The sequence below is a fragment of the Bombyx mandarina genome, chromosome 06 (genome assembly GCF_030267445.1).
Source record: "Bombyx mandarina strain Sakado chromosome 06, ASM3026744v2".
NCBI lineage: Eukaryota > Metazoa > Arthropoda > Insecta > Lepidoptera > Bombycidae > Bombyx > Bombyx mandarina.
In genome coordinates this window covers 8,037,263-8,057,460 of record NC_143213.1, presented here as the reverse complement: position 1 = coordinate 8,057,460, position 20,198 = coordinate 8,037,263, and the positions used below count along the sequence as shown (strand labels likewise).

Genomic DNA, 20,198 nt, shown 5'->3' with positions numbered 1-20,198 from the left:
GACTACTGCAGGACCTCTAGTTAAAGTAACTAAGGTACTCGTAAGAACAAACAGCGAATTCAAGAAAATTCATTTAGCGAAATGTTACAATTACATGCGATGAAAAGAGATGAGAGTGCTAAATTAGATTGAGAGAAAAACCGTCTCCAAAGGAATATTACGTTACTGCGAATTAGCATTTCGCAGAAATTCATGATTTTCTTTAAGATATAAATTGAATAGCGCTGAGAAAAATACTCCAATTCTACTCCTTAATTGAATAGTAAAAATAAACTTGTACCAAAAATAAGAAATGCCCATTTATTCTGTAGCCATTATTATTCGAGTGTAACACAAGCTTCGACCGCAGAACTCACTTCATTAAATTATACTTTTAAAGTTAAGTGTGGAATCTACTTCGAGTCCAATATGCAAAATCATTGAGCGTTCGTATTTAATTATCAACATGTATTAATCAAACCCAAAAAATGCCGTAGATGTCAAACACAATTAAGAGTTCACTTTTTAATTCTCAATTCAGATTAATTCGGTTGGTTACATAATATATTTTATTCAATGGGAACATTTAAATTATATTTAACGAAGTTCACATTACTTCAATTTATTCATGCCTCATCTATCTTGTAGACAACTACGCGGAATTACTTTTTTTATATTTACGACTACTTTGATTCGGATGTCCTACAGACAACTGTAGGGCAACAATGATATTGTGGGGTGATGGTTTTTGCTATTTATGTATTTCGATACTTTTGAACTATTGAAACATGGATATTTTCGGTTGGACGTGTTGTGAGGTCGTACATATTAATTGCACTGTCCTGCTTTATTGCTACAGAGCCATCGCTCACATGATAGTATAGCCATTCCATTACAATTGAGACATATGTCTCGCAATTCTTCGTTTTTTTTTTGTTCCTACCTATACTGATAGCCTTGAGAGGCCATATCAGCGTTACCCTAGCGTGTAGGTGAACTCTCGGGGCTCAAGCAGGAAGTTTTGCTAGCACTGGCCCTAGCAAGACCAGTGCTTCGCAGAATCTACCACCGAATCGGAAACACGACCCACTCAGAAGATCCGGCGACAAAACTCAGTGGGCTGTGTCTATGGGTTAATTTACTTACGAGCCCTTCGTCGCAAGCGACGGGTTCGGCGAGTATGGTGAATCGTAGGTAGATAGGTAGTAATTTTATATGTATGAATTTGAAGAAACATTCCGTCTCTCTCTAGCACCTACAGGTTTGCTTTTTGTCTCGTTCTTACGAAGTTAGTATGGCGATAGTTATCAAAAACTCAAATTTTACCCGGATCTGATCGTTATTTGAACATTGAAAAAGCCATAAGTTTTCTTCCGTGATTGATTGGAGACATGATTTGGTCGGTTAACTAAGACACCGTTTCGCTACAGTTGAAAATTAAGCCCTAACAATTTATTAACGATATAAAAAAATAAACGAATTCTCAAATTGACATAATAAATTAGTATCGGTAAGATATTATATAAACACTGGTAATACCGCCAAATTGTAAAGTTAAGACCATATCGGATTATTCGCCGCAAATATTCCGGTGACACGCATGTGGATTAGTCACACCTGCGGCAGTAAATGTGCCGTTGCTCTCAGTTCGGATGTTTCCCTCCATTTTGGTTTTATTACCTTGTAGTTGAATATTTAATGTATCAGACGAACTTAGACATCCGACCGACCGTTTATTTCTCGTAAACAAAATGTAGCTCTAAATCATAACGCGAATGACATGCTGGAGATAAGTAAATCTCTGCTAATACAAATCGCGCGTGACTGAATTTTATTGCGCGTATTTTAGACTAAAGTGAGAATAGGAATTTGCGTCTTTATTTCGATGTTTCGATCGTTATTCGCCTATTCTGGATCGTTTAATCATAGAACAATCGAGTAGACTTACTACTAATTAATATAAGATGACATTCCAATGTATTTACGCTATACAATATTTTATGAAGATGATTTTAAATTCACAAAATCATTGATGTTACTTTCAACTAAGAAATTGAAGTTTTTTAAATAGAATGGCAAATATATTTCCATTAAGTCCATATGTTGCTCATGTTTTCTTGTTCAAATTAATGTTCGTCGGTAATTTCTGTCGAGTTCTGCATTTTTTTCCCATGATTTTTTAGATTTTCTTTTCATTCTTTCATGAGATTTTCTTGTTGCTTTCAAGGCCACATAAGCTTACAGCTCACCTGATCGTAAATGATCCCTGTTATTCATGGAGATGGGGCATGGTACAGACCCGATTGTTTTGAAAGCTCCATACATACTTTTTTTTTAGTCGAGGGGGGAACAGACCGGATTATGTCTGAGTCCGGCATTGAACACGGGGAATAAAAGCTTCCTGAGTCAGTAAGTTTGCGGCTTCAATCTCAAGTAAATGTAGCCAATATTAAATTTTTCCCATAAATTCCACATAATTATAATTAATAAATATAGTAATTAATAAATATGTACCTATTGAATAGTCTCAGCGTTGAGTATCATTGACAATACGGACTGAAATAAACTATTAGGAGTCCCTGTCTTGTATTTAAATACAAAAACCTAAAAAAAATTGAAAACACAAAAACGTTTCATAGTCATTTGTAAAAATTAAATGGTAATTAAAAATGACTTATGATTGTTATCAAATTGCGGTTAATTGAGATACTAAGATGTAATTATGACATCAGAACAAAATCACGTACCTACATTAATTGATATCAGGGTACATCATGGCGATAAGTGATAGTCTTGTTTTATTACAGGATAGGCAATATTCTTCCGTTGGTTTGTTATGTTAAAATGTATTGGAGTTAGAATTTAACTGAGCTAGGACACGAATATTCCTTCATTTTGACTCAATTTTGCTTATGCTTTATCCATATTGTTGATTTTTTATGTATGTATAGTATGTATGTAAGTATATTGGAATATAAATCATATAGTGATTTCATATTATATTTAACGGTATATTATATCTATTGTATGTATGTATGTATTTTCTTTAATAATGTATTATTAATAGTACACCGCAACATACCTGCTGTATCTTTATCTGTTCAGAATTTTGGGTAATTAAACGGTTGTCTGGAAGAAACCGCTTTTAGCGATAAGACCGCCTATTGTACAAACGTATCTGCTTGTTGACTATTTCTAATGTTAATTGTGTTTTTGTGTGCAATACTGTTCTCTCTCTATGTCTCACAGCGTTATATAAAACAAGATCGACCAACCGATATTGAGTTTCCTACTTTACATCAGTTTTTAACTTCAGCTACACTACGATTTCTTGCCGCGATACGAGACTACTCTCCTTTACACGAGATTCTTTCAATTTCCTTTTGAAAAATAACACAGTAGAAAAATCTAGAAGTATAAATTCATTCATTTTAATTTGTTAGAACATGGCTGAACTACACCTGGAAGGGCATTACGGAACAGTACTAATCCTCCAGAGAAGCGAATGAAATTTAATATCATCTTCAAATGGAAACAGATCAGAGCCACTCGTGCGACGTTAGACGTGAAGCCAGAATTATCAACGGCCAAACTGAACAAGCTTTTGTATGTATATATAATCAAATGGAAGCAACTGGTATTTGGAATTTCAAGCACCAATTGATTCACTAAGATTGCGACGGGGAGATGTCGATTGTCTCAATTGTTCAAATGCTTCGACGGTGCTAGTTTAGTCTACTGATGATAGACGACGATTTTCTCTGGATAAAATAGAAATCGCATCAAAAGACAGTTTGGGGCGCGCCAATCGAAAAGTTTATTGATCGCCCGATAGTTGAAATCGGGCCCATGCGATCAACCACTTAACAATCGAAAACCATCAGGATAATGTTATCGAAGAGGGAGTTTGTTTATTGAGTCGATAGAAAATTTGGACGGCTACTCTTCTGATTGTAAAAATATATTCGGAAACGCCCATTGAGGTTGTTAGCACCAAACTAAACAATGAAATAACAGTTTACGTATAGTAGTTCAACAGGAAATATAGTTCATCTACACGGATCGCTGCAACTGTAGTAATATTTCCGTACACGGCGTGAATACATTGACAAGACGAAAATGCATACTTTTCAGGGCAGCCATTTTTAAGTTTACATCTTATTGGTAAATCTATTTTTTTATCCTTTTATATAATTTTTATGCGTATTTAAGTAATTTCATCGGAATTTTCACACAGTGTAAGTATAATAATCAATTAACGTTTTAATCAAGAAAAAAATGACATATCAAGTTGCTCACCGACGACTTGTCAATTTATTCACCTAAGCAATTTATTAAAATCCGAGAAAAGTAATAAGATTGTTAACATAAGAGATTTAAAAAAAATACATAAATACGTAATAGCCATTTGATGGTGGTTGGATGGTGAGATGGGATGGGATGTGATGGGATGGTATGGACATGTGAGACCTTAGAACTTATATCTCAAGGTGGGTGGCGCATTTACGATGTAGATGTCTATGGGCTCCAGTAACCACTTAACACCAGGTGGGCTGTGAGCTCGTCCACCCATCTACGCAATAAAAAAAATGTGCTGAGACGAAATGATAATGAGGTTGGTAAGAGAGTGTTAACTATAAATGTGGAAGGATATAGAGGAAGAGGTAGACCTAAGATGAAATGGATGGATTGCGTGAAAGACAATATGTGTAAGAGTGAGCGAAGAAATGCTATATGATAGAGGAGTATGGAAGGAGAAAACAAGTTGCGCCGACCCCAGGTAACTGGGAGAAGGGCAGGAGAATAATGATGTAATAATAAGTCATTTGAATTGATCAATCTCAAACTAAAACCCAAAACGTGTACTTAATTTTATTTTTTATTAATTAAAAGAAACTGAAATTATTCTGCTTCTGGAATTACTATTATATTATTCTTTACTGTTCTTCTCCGTTTCCCTCTAAATCAGGGTCTTCAGTATCAGAGTCGTGGCATTTTTTGGTGGGTTGTCAGTCTTTATGTTTTTATAAAAATCGTGAAATGCTGTGTCTATTAAAGGTAATAAATCCACCAAATTCTTCTCTTTTCTGTACTTATTGGCAAGATGTCTTTGGAGACAACTTCTATCTGGACGATATATACGTTACGTCTATATTATATTTGCTCCTTTTCTGAAAGTTGATTACCTTAAAAGAGCTTTCACTGTCAAATCTATCTTGAAACGTATTTCTCCAATAGGTTTTTTGTATTGCAGCCATTTTACAGTTTGCCGCAAGAATTTATCTTCAGAACTGTCTTTTTTAAATCGTGAATGGCTCTTTTTCGAACTTAATTTAGGAAATTTTCGCACTTAATTGGTACAACGGCATATGCGTTATTAATCTTACAAGATCTTGAGTTGCAACCAGTCATTAAAATAGATAGTTAATTTTAAGTCGCCTTTTCTTGTTGGTTCTCTCAATCAAGGCATTATCCGAATCACACATCATGTGAATCACAATCCAAGAAACTTGTGATTAATAGTATCTTGCGTTGGATACACATGAAGTAAATACATGAACATCGTTGCACCCGTATTATTTTTGTTTTGGCCTCCACATGTATCTGAATAAAATGTGACCTGTTTATCTTTTGAAGGCAAATTCTGAAGAAAATGCCACAGACACGACGCGATTTCACGAGCACCGATGGTTTCGTCCTACATGTAACATGTAGCCTTATTAGTTGCTAAATCATGGATTGTGAGATTGTAGGACCATAGCGGTCGTTTATAAAAAGAAACAGAAGTTTTAAGATAGGGGGTGGGTAAGCACTGCTGAAGATCATATGTATATGTTCGACTGGATGAGTTGCACTTTGCTTCATCTTTATCCTTTCTTTTTTCTAAATATTATTATGCTTTTTCGTAATAACTTGACAACCGGATATGTATAGTCGCGAACACAATTATGGGCTATGTGAATAATTGATCATCTAAAGGTATTCTGTTAGTTCATTTAATTATGTGACGTAAATAACTTAACGTGTTGAGTTAATTAAATAAATAACACTAATATGTTTAGACATATCTAAATGTCATTATGTTCTCGTTGGAAACAGAGTTGTTTAGTAATTCACAAGTGCGATATCCCAAAAATACGTGAGAGAATCGAGTTACTCATTTATTCCCCATATAAAACAAGTAATCTGGATGACAATTCTGCTATAACTTAAAATTTGATATTAGTCGACTTGTCAAGTTATTCACGCCGTGTACGGATTTACCAGTTTCAATTACAACATACATTTTTATTACTTCGAAAACTTTAGCATTGCACCCCGGATAGCAGTGCTCCTTCGGATATTTTTGTACGTGTTTTAATTGGGAACGAGGATAAATATAGCCTTTTTTTGGGAAATATTAACAGATAAAATCAATCTTCACTGAATTCCAATTGAGAGTGATATGGTTATCAAATGTTTAAAAACAAGAATAATCTTAAACGGAAGTGCTATAATAAAAACTTCAAATAAAACGATACGGAGTGAAAGTGAATTTGAATCCAATGAACAGAAGTTTTTTCTAGTTACTCGCGAAAAAAGTTAATCTATTTTGAGGAAAGTTATTAGAAATGTTTTCAATTAATACGAGTATACATATGTACTTCTAAATTTGTTTACATACATATCTTATGTCGCCATGATGACAGCACTCGAAAATGTAACAACAAAACCACGTTCCACAACGCCAATTACATTATGACGTAAGCTGACCACTTTAAGTAAGCCCATGTTAGTTATTCCTAATTTAACGCAGAAGTAACCGCGGCACACAGTTTTATTAAAGTAAAAAGCCTTTATACTGTATTCAGAAACAAAAAATTACTTTTATTGATATTTTGGAGACAATATTTACATTCCAACTCAGAAACCTTCTTCTTCTTTGCCTCCACCTTATCCCACTAGGTGAGGCACAGCGAATTTTTCTATTCCATTCTCTTCTATGATCGGTCATCTCAACACTCACTCTTCTCTCTCTCTCATATCATCATTCACACAATCCATCAGTCTTCTTTGGTCGACCTCTTCCCTCTCTACCTTGCACCACCGTTTCCATACATCTCCGAAACGCACACATCTCCTGTCTACGCATCACATGTTTCCACATTCCAACTCAGAGACAGTATCCGAAAATGTCTCTGCCTATGGCGGTGGGGGAATGTATCCTTAACGGTTATTTCGTGCGTAAACGAAACTCTTTTTTTTTATAAATTTTTGACACGTACACACGGCTTGAAATCAATGTGCCGAAGAACGATTTACAAATATTATTAATGCGCTACGATAATATTGGATTTGGACACGTCTCTACTTTATAGTAGTTGCAGCATTAAAGCGTTTATTTTCTTAAGCAAACATTTTATGTCTGGCATAAAATAGTTATGCGCAGGCAGATTTGCAACCGAGCTCCGTAGTCGCGTTATACATATATGCGTACAAGGTCGCCTTCGGAAACCCCATATGGACACACACACACGTTAGCAGAAGCAATCCTTTCATTCATTGAACAATCTCGCGAAATCCCAATTAATTAGATTACAAAGCGTAGTTAACGTGCACACGCATTAATTTGTTGCATCAAACTTTGATAAAAATCTCAATCTCAATAATTTTCTGAGAACGAATGTTTACTATCACAACAGCATAATAGACGTGATACTTTTTTATTTGCAGTCATTTGACGTTAAGCCTTTTATATTGCGTAGACAGTGTAATGAACCCGGCCAAACTGGTGTTAAATGGTTACCGCAGCCCGTAGAAATTACAACGTATATAAATAATAGCTGTCCCACTCTTCAAACCTCGCAAGACGCCGTACCACCAGTTAGAAGTTCGAGCTTACCACTAGATTAAAAGCTTGTCTTTTAGTTCGAGCTTACCTCTAGACTAAAAGCTTGTTTTTTAATCAGATGATGCAGATTTGCGGTCACGGCTTCCTCTGACTACTTCTACAGTTTCCCTATCATCCGTTCATTGCATCTAGTTTCTTATGTAAATCACTAATTTGCACCTCAGATACTGGTCGTAGGGCATTATGGCAACCAGCAGTACCATTTAAGTGATTATGCAATAATATTTACAGGTTTTAAAGTTATAAAAGAGTCGCTTTTAACTAATTATAAGTTCTAACTTAGGTCTCAAAACGGGCAGCAGAGTTCACATTGTCTATGGACTCGCAATAACCACCGACGAACTGTGAGTCGTAGGTAAACTCTGCCCATAAATATAAAAAAATGTTAATAACTTATATCGGAACACGGAACAAGAATGTATCCTGTTTAGTAATTAATATGTAATGAGTACTATAGGCACGTTACCATAGTTGTATTGAGATATTTTCGCACCTGTTCAATACGTGAAGCTATCTTTGTTTTTAATAAAGGAGCTCACGCAGCTTGCATACCGATAAGCATAACTTTTTGTAGATACTATGGAGCGAATATATTCTTACGTGGGTTTTGTTCACTCGCGGTTACTTCATTGGTTTATATTATTTTGATTTATCCATTACGTTCATACGGACGTTGTATACACACACAACGTCGTCAGTTGGAGATTATCATCATAGCTTTTGTGTTTATCAAAACTAATTTACATAAACTGATTTTTTCATTGCTTCAAAGTAATATTATTAGTAATGCCTCAGCAATTTCTCTCCGGCCGGTACAGTGGATATGATGCATTTATTTTATAGGGCATGCGACATATTTTAGTGATGTTATGACTTCAACATTCAACAGTTTCTTTTCGATGCATTAGAAATGGTTATAGAGTCGATCAAATTTTTAACAGTAAAATAATTTACCAACATTCTGGTGTAGCATAGACTGGTGGTAGGGTACTCGGATATGTATCACTATTATGCATATTCCCACCGGAAAGCAGTCATGCGTAATACTTTGAAGGGTGGGACAGTCCTTATACTATACAATTGAGACTTTGATGTATTAATCGAGGTTCAAAGTGGGGGGCAGCATTGTAATGTTTGCGGTCAGGTAATCATTTAACACCCAGACGGGTCATGAATTTGTTCACCCGTCTTACCCTTAAATAAAAGTTATGGAACAATTCAAGTCGCGTCACTTTACTATTCTTGGCGCGAAAGTATTAATTTCTTTACTATGTTAAAATTTACTAGACTTTATGCTGTTCATAATATGAATTTCTTGTTTTTATATCGGTACTTGTTATTTCGTGAAGAAATAAATATTATATAATAAAAGTTCAGTTTGTAAATCGCGACGTCCCACAATCACGATCGTGATGTAATCCACTACAAAAGCATTAGACATCCTTTCCCATGCAATAAAGACGAAAATGCGATGAATTGAGACATCGTATCTTAGTTTTTTATGGTGCAATATTACAAGAATTCTTTTTTTAAATGTAATCTTGTATTTTGCGGTTAATGGAATGTATTGTGAATATTTTTGTTGGGAATACGGGCCAAGAATATTTGAATAGATGGACAGAAGTACTCATAGCCGCAAAAACATATATCTTCTTATTAATCTAGAGACATTATGTAGGAGTATATTTAAGAAGTTACGTACATACACGACGATTCACCAATATAGTTAGAAATTAAGGAGCCTGGTTTATTCTACTTAAGCTCCATAAGTTAAGTGCAATAAGTGCGGCTCGTTTTTACAACTACATAATACTATTTTTGACGTAGTTGAGGAACCAGGTGTAGGACGAGGGGGCGGGAACATATACACATGTCTCTTATATCATCGCCGAATAGATTTTGATTATATAAATGCCTCTGGCTAATACACTATTAAGAAATTATAAGAACCATAAATGTAAAAAAATAAACATCATATTGCATATGTTATAATACAAACTTTAGGATTATAAATAATGTTTTCCATTACCCATCATAAATGAGCTTTGATGAAATAGCCTGTGTATAGTGTGATTATTAGTTTTAAGATAGTTTTTAATTATATAGTTCAAGCAATCGAATAAAATCTATTTATAAAACTTAACCTAATGGAAGACCAGAATCGTAAGTTAAAAGGGCTTTTTGAGCAAAGAACATTGTTGTAGTAATGTTTCTCCTACTAACATACAAACATATTGCTGCACTATATTATCCACAATTTTAAACAGAATGAAAAATTGAAGCATAAACCTTTATCATTCTTTGTAAAATGTAAGTCGATAGATAATTGCAGGGTGTGGTTGTTTTGTCATTGAGAAAACACACACATCAGTAATTAAACCTTTTTTTTTGTTGCCGTATAGGCAGACGAGCATACGACCCACCTGATGGTGAGTGGTTACCGTCGCTCATGGACGTCAGCAATGCCAGGGGCAGAGCCAAGCCACTGCCTACTGTTTAATACTCTCCACAAGCCTCGTTTGAACGGGAAACACCATGGAGGGAAGCTCATTCCATAGTATGTGGCAAAAAAGATCTCTGGAAACACACTGTGGATGAACGTAGTGGCTCCAGGTAGTATGGATGGACTCTACTCCGGTGGCGGGCGGTGCGATGGAAAAAGCGAGATGTCGGTATCATCTCGAACAATTCCTCAGAGCACTCCTCATGGAACATACCTATTTGCAAGGTGTTTGAGCTAGTTTCTTTCTTAGGCTGTGGTATCTATATTAACACTTGGAGGAACACTGGTATGGTACTGGTTTTCGTATAATCTCACCCATGTGCAAATTAGCAGTTTATATACATTGCTTCAGTCACTTTAAATTGGTAGTTTGAAAATATTGACAAATTAATTCTGTTAAATTATAAAACATGTAATACTTGTTTTGTGTTGTATGTTTAGAGTACTTTATGCAAGAACAACTGTTTAGATGTGCAAAGTTGGTTTTACAAGCATTTTAACAATGATAAAAGTATTCATTTAAAAGTAAAATTATTTACGAGTTGACTGTTAAGCCTGTGGCTATGAAAGTTATTCAAATAAATATTGAACTTCTTTAGCTTTATTTCTTTCATATTCTTTGACTTATAATAGTTCTGTCTGGTTATAATACAATTTTTATGATCTGGTGACTGATACATAATTATTTTTATCCTCATATAATCATACAAACATGGCATTACTGTAAAGCATCAATGAAATATGTACTTACCATTGCGTGATACATCCAATTCTACTAAATTTTCAAAATTCTGGATATCAGCTGGCAGTTTGTGTATCTCATTATCACTGAGACCAAGTCGCCTTAATCGATGTAATCTGAAGAAATTCTGTAACAAAAATTGAAAGGTGTTATCATTTAATAAAAGATAAAGAATGCATAGCTTCATTTTTGTAAATTGTATGTGTGTACTGGTTGTGTACACATTTTTTTCCTGCACTGGTATTGAAGTTTTGCAAGTATCTTGGAAAGTGTTCCTTGGAAAATTGAGAATAAGGGCAACTTGTGCTTACTTGGGCTTACTTGTGTGTATAAACATTATCCTTTATGATGTTATGGAGATAGTTATCCAACATAGCTATACAACACAAAAATATTTTACAGTTGCCTTATTCTTGCTAATGTCAAGTTTTTGTTATTGCTTAGGTGAGTGGACAATATCACGGGCCACCTGATGTTATGTGGTTACTGAAGTCCATAGACATCTACAATGTAAATGTCGCCACTCACCTTGAGACATGAGTTCTAAGGTCTCACTTTCAATAGTACAGCGGATGCCCAGCCCTTCAAACCGAAACACATTACTGCTTCACGGCAGAAATAGGCAGGATATTTACAAAATAACTTTATATATATACAGGTGCTGAATAAAACCATTACGACCATTGGCTACTGAGCAATTGAGCCCTCTCAGTGGAACTTCTCCACTCTGTTAAATACTCCCAAAAGATATCCTTGTATTTGAGACATTTATTTGAGGCTTTGACTGTTAGCATAACTGCAAGCTTTTTAATAGTGGAAACACAGTAAAGACTCATACTGTGTTTGCAGCTGGTGTTGAAGATGCTTATTTTTATATTTAATTTTAGTGGTAACTTCTTAACTTGATATTTGTAATTATTACAACAGTACACTACATAATAAGGGCTACTAATAATCAGCAATTAACTGATAGATTTTATGAAATTATTAATGAGTATCTATTCATCTTCTAAAATAGAGTAACTTAAGCAGTCTGATAGTAAAACAGCCATTAATGTGATTTTAATGACATAACATACAAGTCTCTCTGTGTAGTTTTAATGATTTAAATGATAATTAAGAATCCATTATAATAAACATTAATTTACAGTGAATATAATCTACATTATATCAATTAAAATAATTTTACCTAGAGGTAAACATTACTTCCAATTAAATTGTCGTGTTTCTTAAGTCGATTGCCGCTTAATTATTAGCTTATTTAAACTTTACATTAAGAAACCTGTTTATTTTTCGATATTCCCCAGTCTTTAGCCTGTAGAATTTATATTATTCATACAGGTCGCATTCCGCTACTCCCCGAATAATTAAAATTCTAAATTTTGTTATGATTTCTATGAAAAGCGTATGATCAAGAAAGACGTTGAAACATTTAGACGTTTTTTTACTAAAGCTGATAAAGGTAAACGCCCACGACGTCGTATAAAATTTAGGTTACTAATTGTTATTTACCTTAGGTAAATCTCTTATATGATTAGCATCCAGTAATAGTTCTTCCAAGCTCCTAGAATACCGCAAAATGTCTTCAGGTACTGTTGGCAACGAACAGTGCCGCTTGTCTACACTTTCCACTTGGCGATTACATTTGAACAAAGGTATACATCGAAACATGTTGAACACTACACTTCACATAAACTATAACAGAATAAAACACTACAACGATACATATTTGAGCACTTCAATAAAATAATGCTATTTTGGTTTAGTGAATACCATTGCGATACAATGTTTTTCTCTAAAACAGCAACTCGCACCTCACTACACGAAACGATGCCACTAACTGTCAGTGTTGCTAGTTTTTAATATTTCAAACTACTACTTAGCGCTGCTTTAAATTTTTAATTTATGTTAAATTAAAAAAAATACTAGTGTTAGAAAAATACGGGTACCCCATGGATATTAGACATCAATCCCTGGACTTTTTGGCGGGAGCGCAAGGAATGAAGTTGAGTGATTTGTTTTATTTTGTCTATTTAGTGTTTCTTAAGGTTTAAATAGGTAATAACGGTGGTTTAGTAACTGCTTAGTATCTGTAATAGTGCACAAATGTGGGAAAATAAAACAAAGCCGCTGGACGTAACTTCTCGGGATCCTCCAAAAGTCCACTGAAAAAGTCTCAGTAAATGACCACCATTTTACTGAGATTATATTTCATCCCATGTCATATCATTTCGTTTCATTTAATTTCATCTCAGTTGATTATTGTCTCCAATTAATCATCTTCATTTCATTTCATTTCTTTTTATTTCATTTTATTTCATTTCAATTCACTCCATATTATTATTCATTCATTCATTCATTAAGCTATTCAGAATCTCATTAAATTTATTTAACTGACATTAGAAACACTTTTTTTAAATTCCCTTCATTTTTATTTTACCTTTTTTGTTTTTCCTGCGTAATCTAGTGACCTCGAGGGTTCATACTAAATTCATCGAGTTTTTTACCAATGGCTTGTGTTCTACTTAAAATTTAGAATATAAAGACTGATAGACAAGTATTGAAAGTCATATAACTCTTTTCTTAGGCTAATCAATACTAAATTAGAGCTGTGAGCAATCTGTAACCCAATACAATACAATATGAGGAACGTCACGTGTGGTCGCGATCCTCAGCAGTGAGGGAACGATATAGAAAAAGAAGTAACCAACCAGTGTATTATTTAAGTATGGAACCAAACAACACGCAACGCACAGAATTTAATGTACTGTTTATGGCTATAGATGTTGTAGATACTTATTAACTCCATGGTTTTTATATAATATAGTCATAATTTATATTAAGTGTATTATCTATGGGTAGGACTTTTTGGCGGGAACGCGAGGTGTGAAGTTTTGCGATTTGTTTTATTTTGTCTATTTAGTGTTTCTTCAGGTTTAAATGTGTAATAACGTGGGTTTAATAACTGTTTATTAACTGTGAAAGTGCACAAATGTGGGAAAATGAAACAAAGCCGCTGGACGTAACTTCTCGGGATCCTCCAAAAAGTTCACTGAAAAAATCTCAGTAAACAACCACCATTTTACTGAGATTATATTTCATCCTATATCATCTCATCTCATTTCATTTAATTTTATCCCAGTTGATTAATATCTCAAATTAATCATCTTCATTTCATTTCACTCCATATTATCATTTTTCATAAAAATATCTCATATCAAAACATCTCATCTCATTTCAATTAATTTCATTTCTTTTCATTTGATGTCATGCCATTCAGCTTCATTTCGTTTCATAAAAAAATATATCTAAAAGATTAGGATGTATGGTGTATCACTATCTATGTGCTACGTGTATAATCTATGGGTAGTAGGCATAGACAATACACATATGAAGTGTATAATCTATGCACATATGCATAGAACACATAATTTAATTGAGAGGAACTAAAGAAGGAGCGGTTGTAAGGCAATATTTTGCGATTAAATTAATTAATTTAAATTGCATACGTTATTTAAAATACGTTGCAATTTTCAATTTCCACTTTGTGCCACTAATAATATGAGTAATAATTTTAAGATCGGTTTTGTTGGAGGAGGGAATATGTCAACAGCAATTGTTCAAGGAATTTTAAAAAATGGTAACTTTATACATACATCATAATAAATCTGCAATAAATTAGGCTGAACAAATAATTAATTCGGCGGTCCCCTTGATAAAAATGTTCGCTGTTCGCACGCTTTCTGTCTTCAAAATACTACAACGTCTCGCCTATGCAAATTTTTTTTTATACCGATGTTTAATTTAAATTTATTATTTTTTATTTATTCTTTATTTGAAACTTAATACACGTACAAGTCGATTTCAAGTCTTATAGAGGTGGTTAATATTATTTACGTTGTAATATCTGAATTTTCATTTTTTTTTCAAAACCTAATATGTACTTGGTTTTAGAAAATACGTAAAAAAATATTAAAGAAAATTAAATTTATTACTAATGTTCCTGTATAATGCATTCTCTAACTATTTTTAAAACACAACAACAATGTTAGTATTGACAAAAAAATATCGTCTTGTGTTATTTGTTTCTAGATGCTTATCCGGCTTCAAATATTTGGGTTTCTGGGCCACACTTGGAAAACCTACAGAAATGGTCACTTTTAAACACAAATGTTAGCATAAAAAACTCTGATGTTGTTAACAACTGTGAAATAATATTTCTAGGCATAAAGCCAAATAAATTAGAAACAGCTGTGCAACAATGTCTAAATGGCATAGAATCTCTTAGTAAGAAAAAATCAATATTGTTTGTTTCTATGTTGGCTGGAAGGAAAATAAATGATTTGCAGGAGGTAAATGAGCTTTATTTATATAATCAGTTAAAAAGAACAGATATGCTCATGAAAACTAGTGATAATCTCTTAAGACAGGACTGAAGTCTCCAATAATAACAAAAAAAAAAAAACAATGAAATCAGAACTTCACTAATACAAAATGATTTATTAATGATTATTATTGTAAAATATTAACTATTTACAATTGAAATCACTACGTAAACTGTTATATTTCTTCAATTTCATATATCAAATTAAACACCCATATTAATTGATGTATTTCATACTTGAATAGCATTGTATAATTTTTTGATTTGTATTAAGTGTTGTTATTTTTGCCCGAACTTATATTACACGTAATGGCAATATTGTGTCAATGAAACATCCATGGTTGAGATTTAAGAGATATTTGTAGTCGTCGTGGCCTAACGGATAAGACGTCCGGTTCATTCGTGTTGAGCGATGCACCGGTGTTCGAATCCCGCAGGCGGGTACCAATTTTTCAAATGAAATACGTACTCAACAAATGTTCACGATTGACTTCCACGGTGAAGGAATAACATCGTGTAATAAAAATGAAACCCGCAAAATTATAATTTGCGTAATTACTGGTGGTAGGACCTCTTGTGAGTCCGCGCGGGTGGGTACCACCACCCTGCCTATTTCTGCCGTGAAGCAGTAATGCGTTTCGGTTTGAAGGGTGGGGCAGCCGTCGTTACTATACTTGAGACCTTAGAACTTGTATCTCAAGGTGGGTGGCGCATTTACGTTGTGGATGTCTATGGGCGCCAGTAACCACTTAACATCAGGTGGGCTGTGAGCTCGTCCACCCATCTAAGCAAAAAAAAAAAAAAAAGAAAGATATATTAGATAGATTGACAAGACATGGTTAGGTGATTTTTATAATGATTTATGCACAGTTATTTTATTAGCCTAGATGGGGAAATAATACATACCTGGCTATGGGTTAGAACATACCCTTTAGACACCAATAAAAGATTATTATTTTTAGTTTTGACTGCTGCTTGTCTTGCAACATTTGTTTGAAGTTATAATTGTCTTAGAAACACAGCTGTGTGGCTTTCAATCTAGGACATGATTGCTTCACAGCAAAAATACTGAAACTTATTTAATGTTTTGTTCTGATTATAAGTTGCTATTACTGTTTTTTTTTTCAGGTGTTAAGTGTACTATCTCCTTATGCTGATATAAGAATAATAAGGATAATGCCAAATACACCTATGGCCGTAGGGGCTGGTATATGTCTTTACACACCGGATAACAATGTTTCACAAGATCAATGTAAATTTTTGGAAGATCTATTGAGTAGCACTGCACTATGTGAAAGAGTTGAAGAACCAACAATGGACACACTTGGAGTTTTGACTGCTTGTGGACCTGCATTTGTGAGTTGGCAATTTCTTATAAATGAAACTATACTGAATTTTACCTTAAGTATGATTTTATTGTAGACAAAAAAGTTGTGAATAAAAAATGTAAAAATTTAATAAAAATGTGAATATGTAAACAAATGGTCGTAAAAATGTAAACATGAGTCGTCTATTATCAAAGGCGGCAATCTGTACATTTGGACAAAATTTTTTTATTGATATGTCAATACAGATTTATTTGAATATAATCGTCTCCTTCAAAGAATACGGTTCAAAACCTGCATTAAATAAAGGTTAATAGTTAACCTGTTATTTATCTAAGATGTCGTTCCGAAGAGTTTTGTGACTGCCAATGGAATACAAAGTCAATAATTCGTTTTTCTGATTTACCAATCATTGTCCAAAAGTCAGATTGCCGCCTTTGATAATAGACGACTCACATATTACAAATTTTTGGCTAAAAAAAAAAAAACAAGTAATCATAATTGTGTTTGAAGCCTCTGGATTAAAAAAACTGCAATTTTTATATAAGAATACTCAAATGTTTCAGATTTATATTGTGATAGAAGCCTTAGCCGATGGTGCTGTGAAGCAAGGTGTTCCTCGAGCAATGGCTTTGCGTCACGCAGCACAGGTGGTAGTGGGTAGCGGTCAGATGGTCTTGCAAACCAGTAAACATCCTGGTCTATTGAAAGATGAAGTTTGTTCCCCTGCTGGTTCCACTATATGTGGTGTGACTGAGTTAGAAAATGGAAGATTGAGGTGAGTTTTTAGTCTGTCAGTACATACCAGATAAGATAGAGATAGGAGAGATAAGAAAACAACAAGTGATTATTTTGAACAAGAAATCCTTTACTTGTATCCCCAATTTACTGTTCTTGAATGTTAACTGTGTTTTGATGTGCAATAAAGTATATTCCCCCTACTGGAGTAAATGTGTACCTAAATCAGTTTCAATAATAATATGGCACATTACACGGAACCTAAGAAAAATACAATTTGAAATGTGAATTTAATTTTATGTGGGAAGATAATCTCAAATGTTAGATTTTTTCCACCAATCTACTACAATGAAATAAATTTGGAAGCTAACATTAATCAAATAAAAACGTGATACAAAAACATTAGTAAAAAATAAATAATCCTACACATTGTTTCTTACCATCTTGTGTTTGGCTAACTTCTAGTGAGATTAATCAACTTAATAGTGATGTTTAGTTTGTAAGTTATAAAATTTATTAATCTTACTTAAATTTATAATAAAAATTTTAGGTCTACATTCATAAATGCTATTGAAGCTGCTACAAATAGGACGAAAGATCTTGGAAAACGTTAATACTCATGAGAAAAAATATATCAGAATCTCTTTTACAATAGAAAAATATTATACCCTATGCCCTATTATATAAGATTCAGCTATTAGAACCCTGACGAGAACATAATTATTCAGACAATGAAGGTAAAGAGGAGCATAACAAATTACATCATACATATTTAACACTATAATGGACAAATCATAAGTATGAATAAGAAATTAAAGTAACAGGAAAGTATTATATTCAGTACTAAAATGTCAATGTAAGTGTTTTGAATTATGATTTGATACCCATGATTCGAACCTCATAATATTATTATGAGTGTAAATTAGTGTACAGTTTACCTTAATGAGAAAGAATACTGTGAAATATCTGCATATTACGTATTACGTAATTATTTAAAAAAATAAAACGCTTTTATTTAATTCCTTTAAAGATAAACTAAGATACTCAGTTTTTTTACTTATTAAATCTTATTTTATTTTTTATTTGATGTACATTGAAAGCTTAGATCTACAAATTTTACCCTGGTAGGTATTTATATTAACCACACAAAGAGTGGCTGGCAAATTAGGTCACTTTCGTAAAATTATCGTTGTTGAAACCACTAAAATTAGATAAATAAAATGTTTTTTTTTTATCATTGAAAATTTAGTAAATATTAAATGAACGCACATGTATGTCTTCTTGTTAAATGTTTAATTCTCTACATTAAGGGCATACAACATTTAAATGTTCAATTTCATAAGTTTAAATCATGAAAATATCTGATTTTATGCCTCTAATGTCGAGAAATACATATTTATATTATTGTAGAATATAGGTACGATGTAGCGTGCTGTTGATAAATATGGTGTAGCCTAGAAATAGCTATCTAGAAGCGGCCGAGACTTAATAATTAAAACACCCGATGTAAAACGAAGATTCTCGAAGTCTCAAGTGTTGTGGCTTCGAATTAATTAGCTACTTAGTTGTTGTGCACACAAGCCCGGGAACTTAGCCAATTTTTCAACTAACAGTGTCAATCAGTAGAACTTATCTAGTCATCAATGGAAATAATATAATTTTTTTAATGTTTTATTAGTAGTTGGTGTTTATTACCACCGAAAAAGAAAAGACCACGCTGCAACTAATCTTATTTTACATTGTATTTCTTAATAAAACTTGCTATGATATAATTTGAAGTCGTTACAGATATGGTTAAGAAACTTTTACAGTTTCACTTCTCGTTTATTGTTTGAATATAAATTGAGATTTAATTGATCTTCTGTTGCTGCCGTTTATGATCGATGATAGCAACTTCCATAGACAAGGCAAAATAATTAAAAATTAAAATTTGTAGGTTTTGTCAATTTACTCATAGCCATAGCAGATACTATTATTATATGGACGCCATGCTTTCAAAAGTCTTAAAGATTACGACAGTATTGTATATTTTAAATTTTAATATTGAGAGATTAATCGTTATATCTTATTTTATTGACAACTGTGAATCCGACTTCTGGATTAATTAATTTAAGTAATTATATATAAAATTGCCACAATAAAATATTATAATTCAGTGTAAAGTTTATTTCTTGATAAAAATGCATGCAAATAGGTTTTTTGTTTGTGTCATACGCGCATCATCGATTATCACATTCAGTTGAAGCTTGGCTGTAAAGAAAAGTTACAGACTCAATCCGATCAAAGGAGGAGAGATGGCGCTCGAATTGTCTAAAAATGAGTACCAACCTATATCATTTATTCAACGAATGTAGCCAACACTCGCACGTTTAAAATAGGGAAATTGAAAATTAATCGTAGTTAATCCAGCGAGTTCAATTGTTCTTTTTTTATCATAAGTATTCGCTTCTATCATATCGTGCTAGATTAAATAATTCCCTATGTAATTTGATATATTCGTTTCCTGTTAAAAACAATAGACACTCATTTTGATTTTTTTGTTGATTTTTTTATTGACAGCATTTTAGTTTGTAATTGGAATATGAATAAATTTACTTTTTTGTACGACTACGTATCTTATCAAGACTAGACTGATT

General features: G+C 33.2%; 2 protein-coding genes across 38 annotated transcripts in view; one reads left to right on the top strand and one right to left on the bottom strand.

The window, feature by feature from the left end:
• scrib (scribble planar cell polarity protein) overlaps window positions 1–12,966 on the bottom strand; it is a 101,158-nt gene extending 88,192 nt beyond the window's left edge. For 26 of the 37 annotated variants that reach the window (XM_089728318.1, XM_089728335.1, XM_089728338.1 and 23 more), the window contains exons 1-2: window positions 12,628–12,965; window positions 11,125–11,242 (exon numbers count right to left, since the gene is read on the bottom strand). In XM_089728318.1, the coding sequence (XP_089584444.1) occupies window positions 11,125–11,242; window positions 12,628–12,786 (277 nt within the window). In that variant the 5' untranslated portion in view covers window positions 12,787–12,965. Of the gene's footprint in view, window positions 1–11,124; window positions 11,243–12,627 lie in introns of all 37 variants that reach the window. The other 11 variants (XM_089728320.1, XM_089728312.1, XM_089728327.1 and 8 more) reach the window with 1 other exon arrangement.
• A 1,462-nt stretch (window positions 12,967–14,428) lies between these two features.
• On the top strand, window positions 14,429–19,724 carry P5cr (Pyrroline 5-carboyxlate reductase). Its single transcript, XM_028184856.2, has 5 exons — window positions 14,429–14,755; window positions 15,208–15,467; window positions 16,628–16,855; window positions 17,391–17,602; window positions 18,113–19,724. Exons 1-5 carry the CDS (start codon window positions 14,677–14,679, stop codon window positions 18,174–18,176), a joined length of 843 nt encoding a protein of 280 aa, XP_028040657.2. The 5' UTR covers window positions 14,429–14,676; the 3' UTR covers window positions 18,177–19,724.
• The last annotated feature ends 474 nt before the right edge of the window (window positions 19,725–20,198 follow it).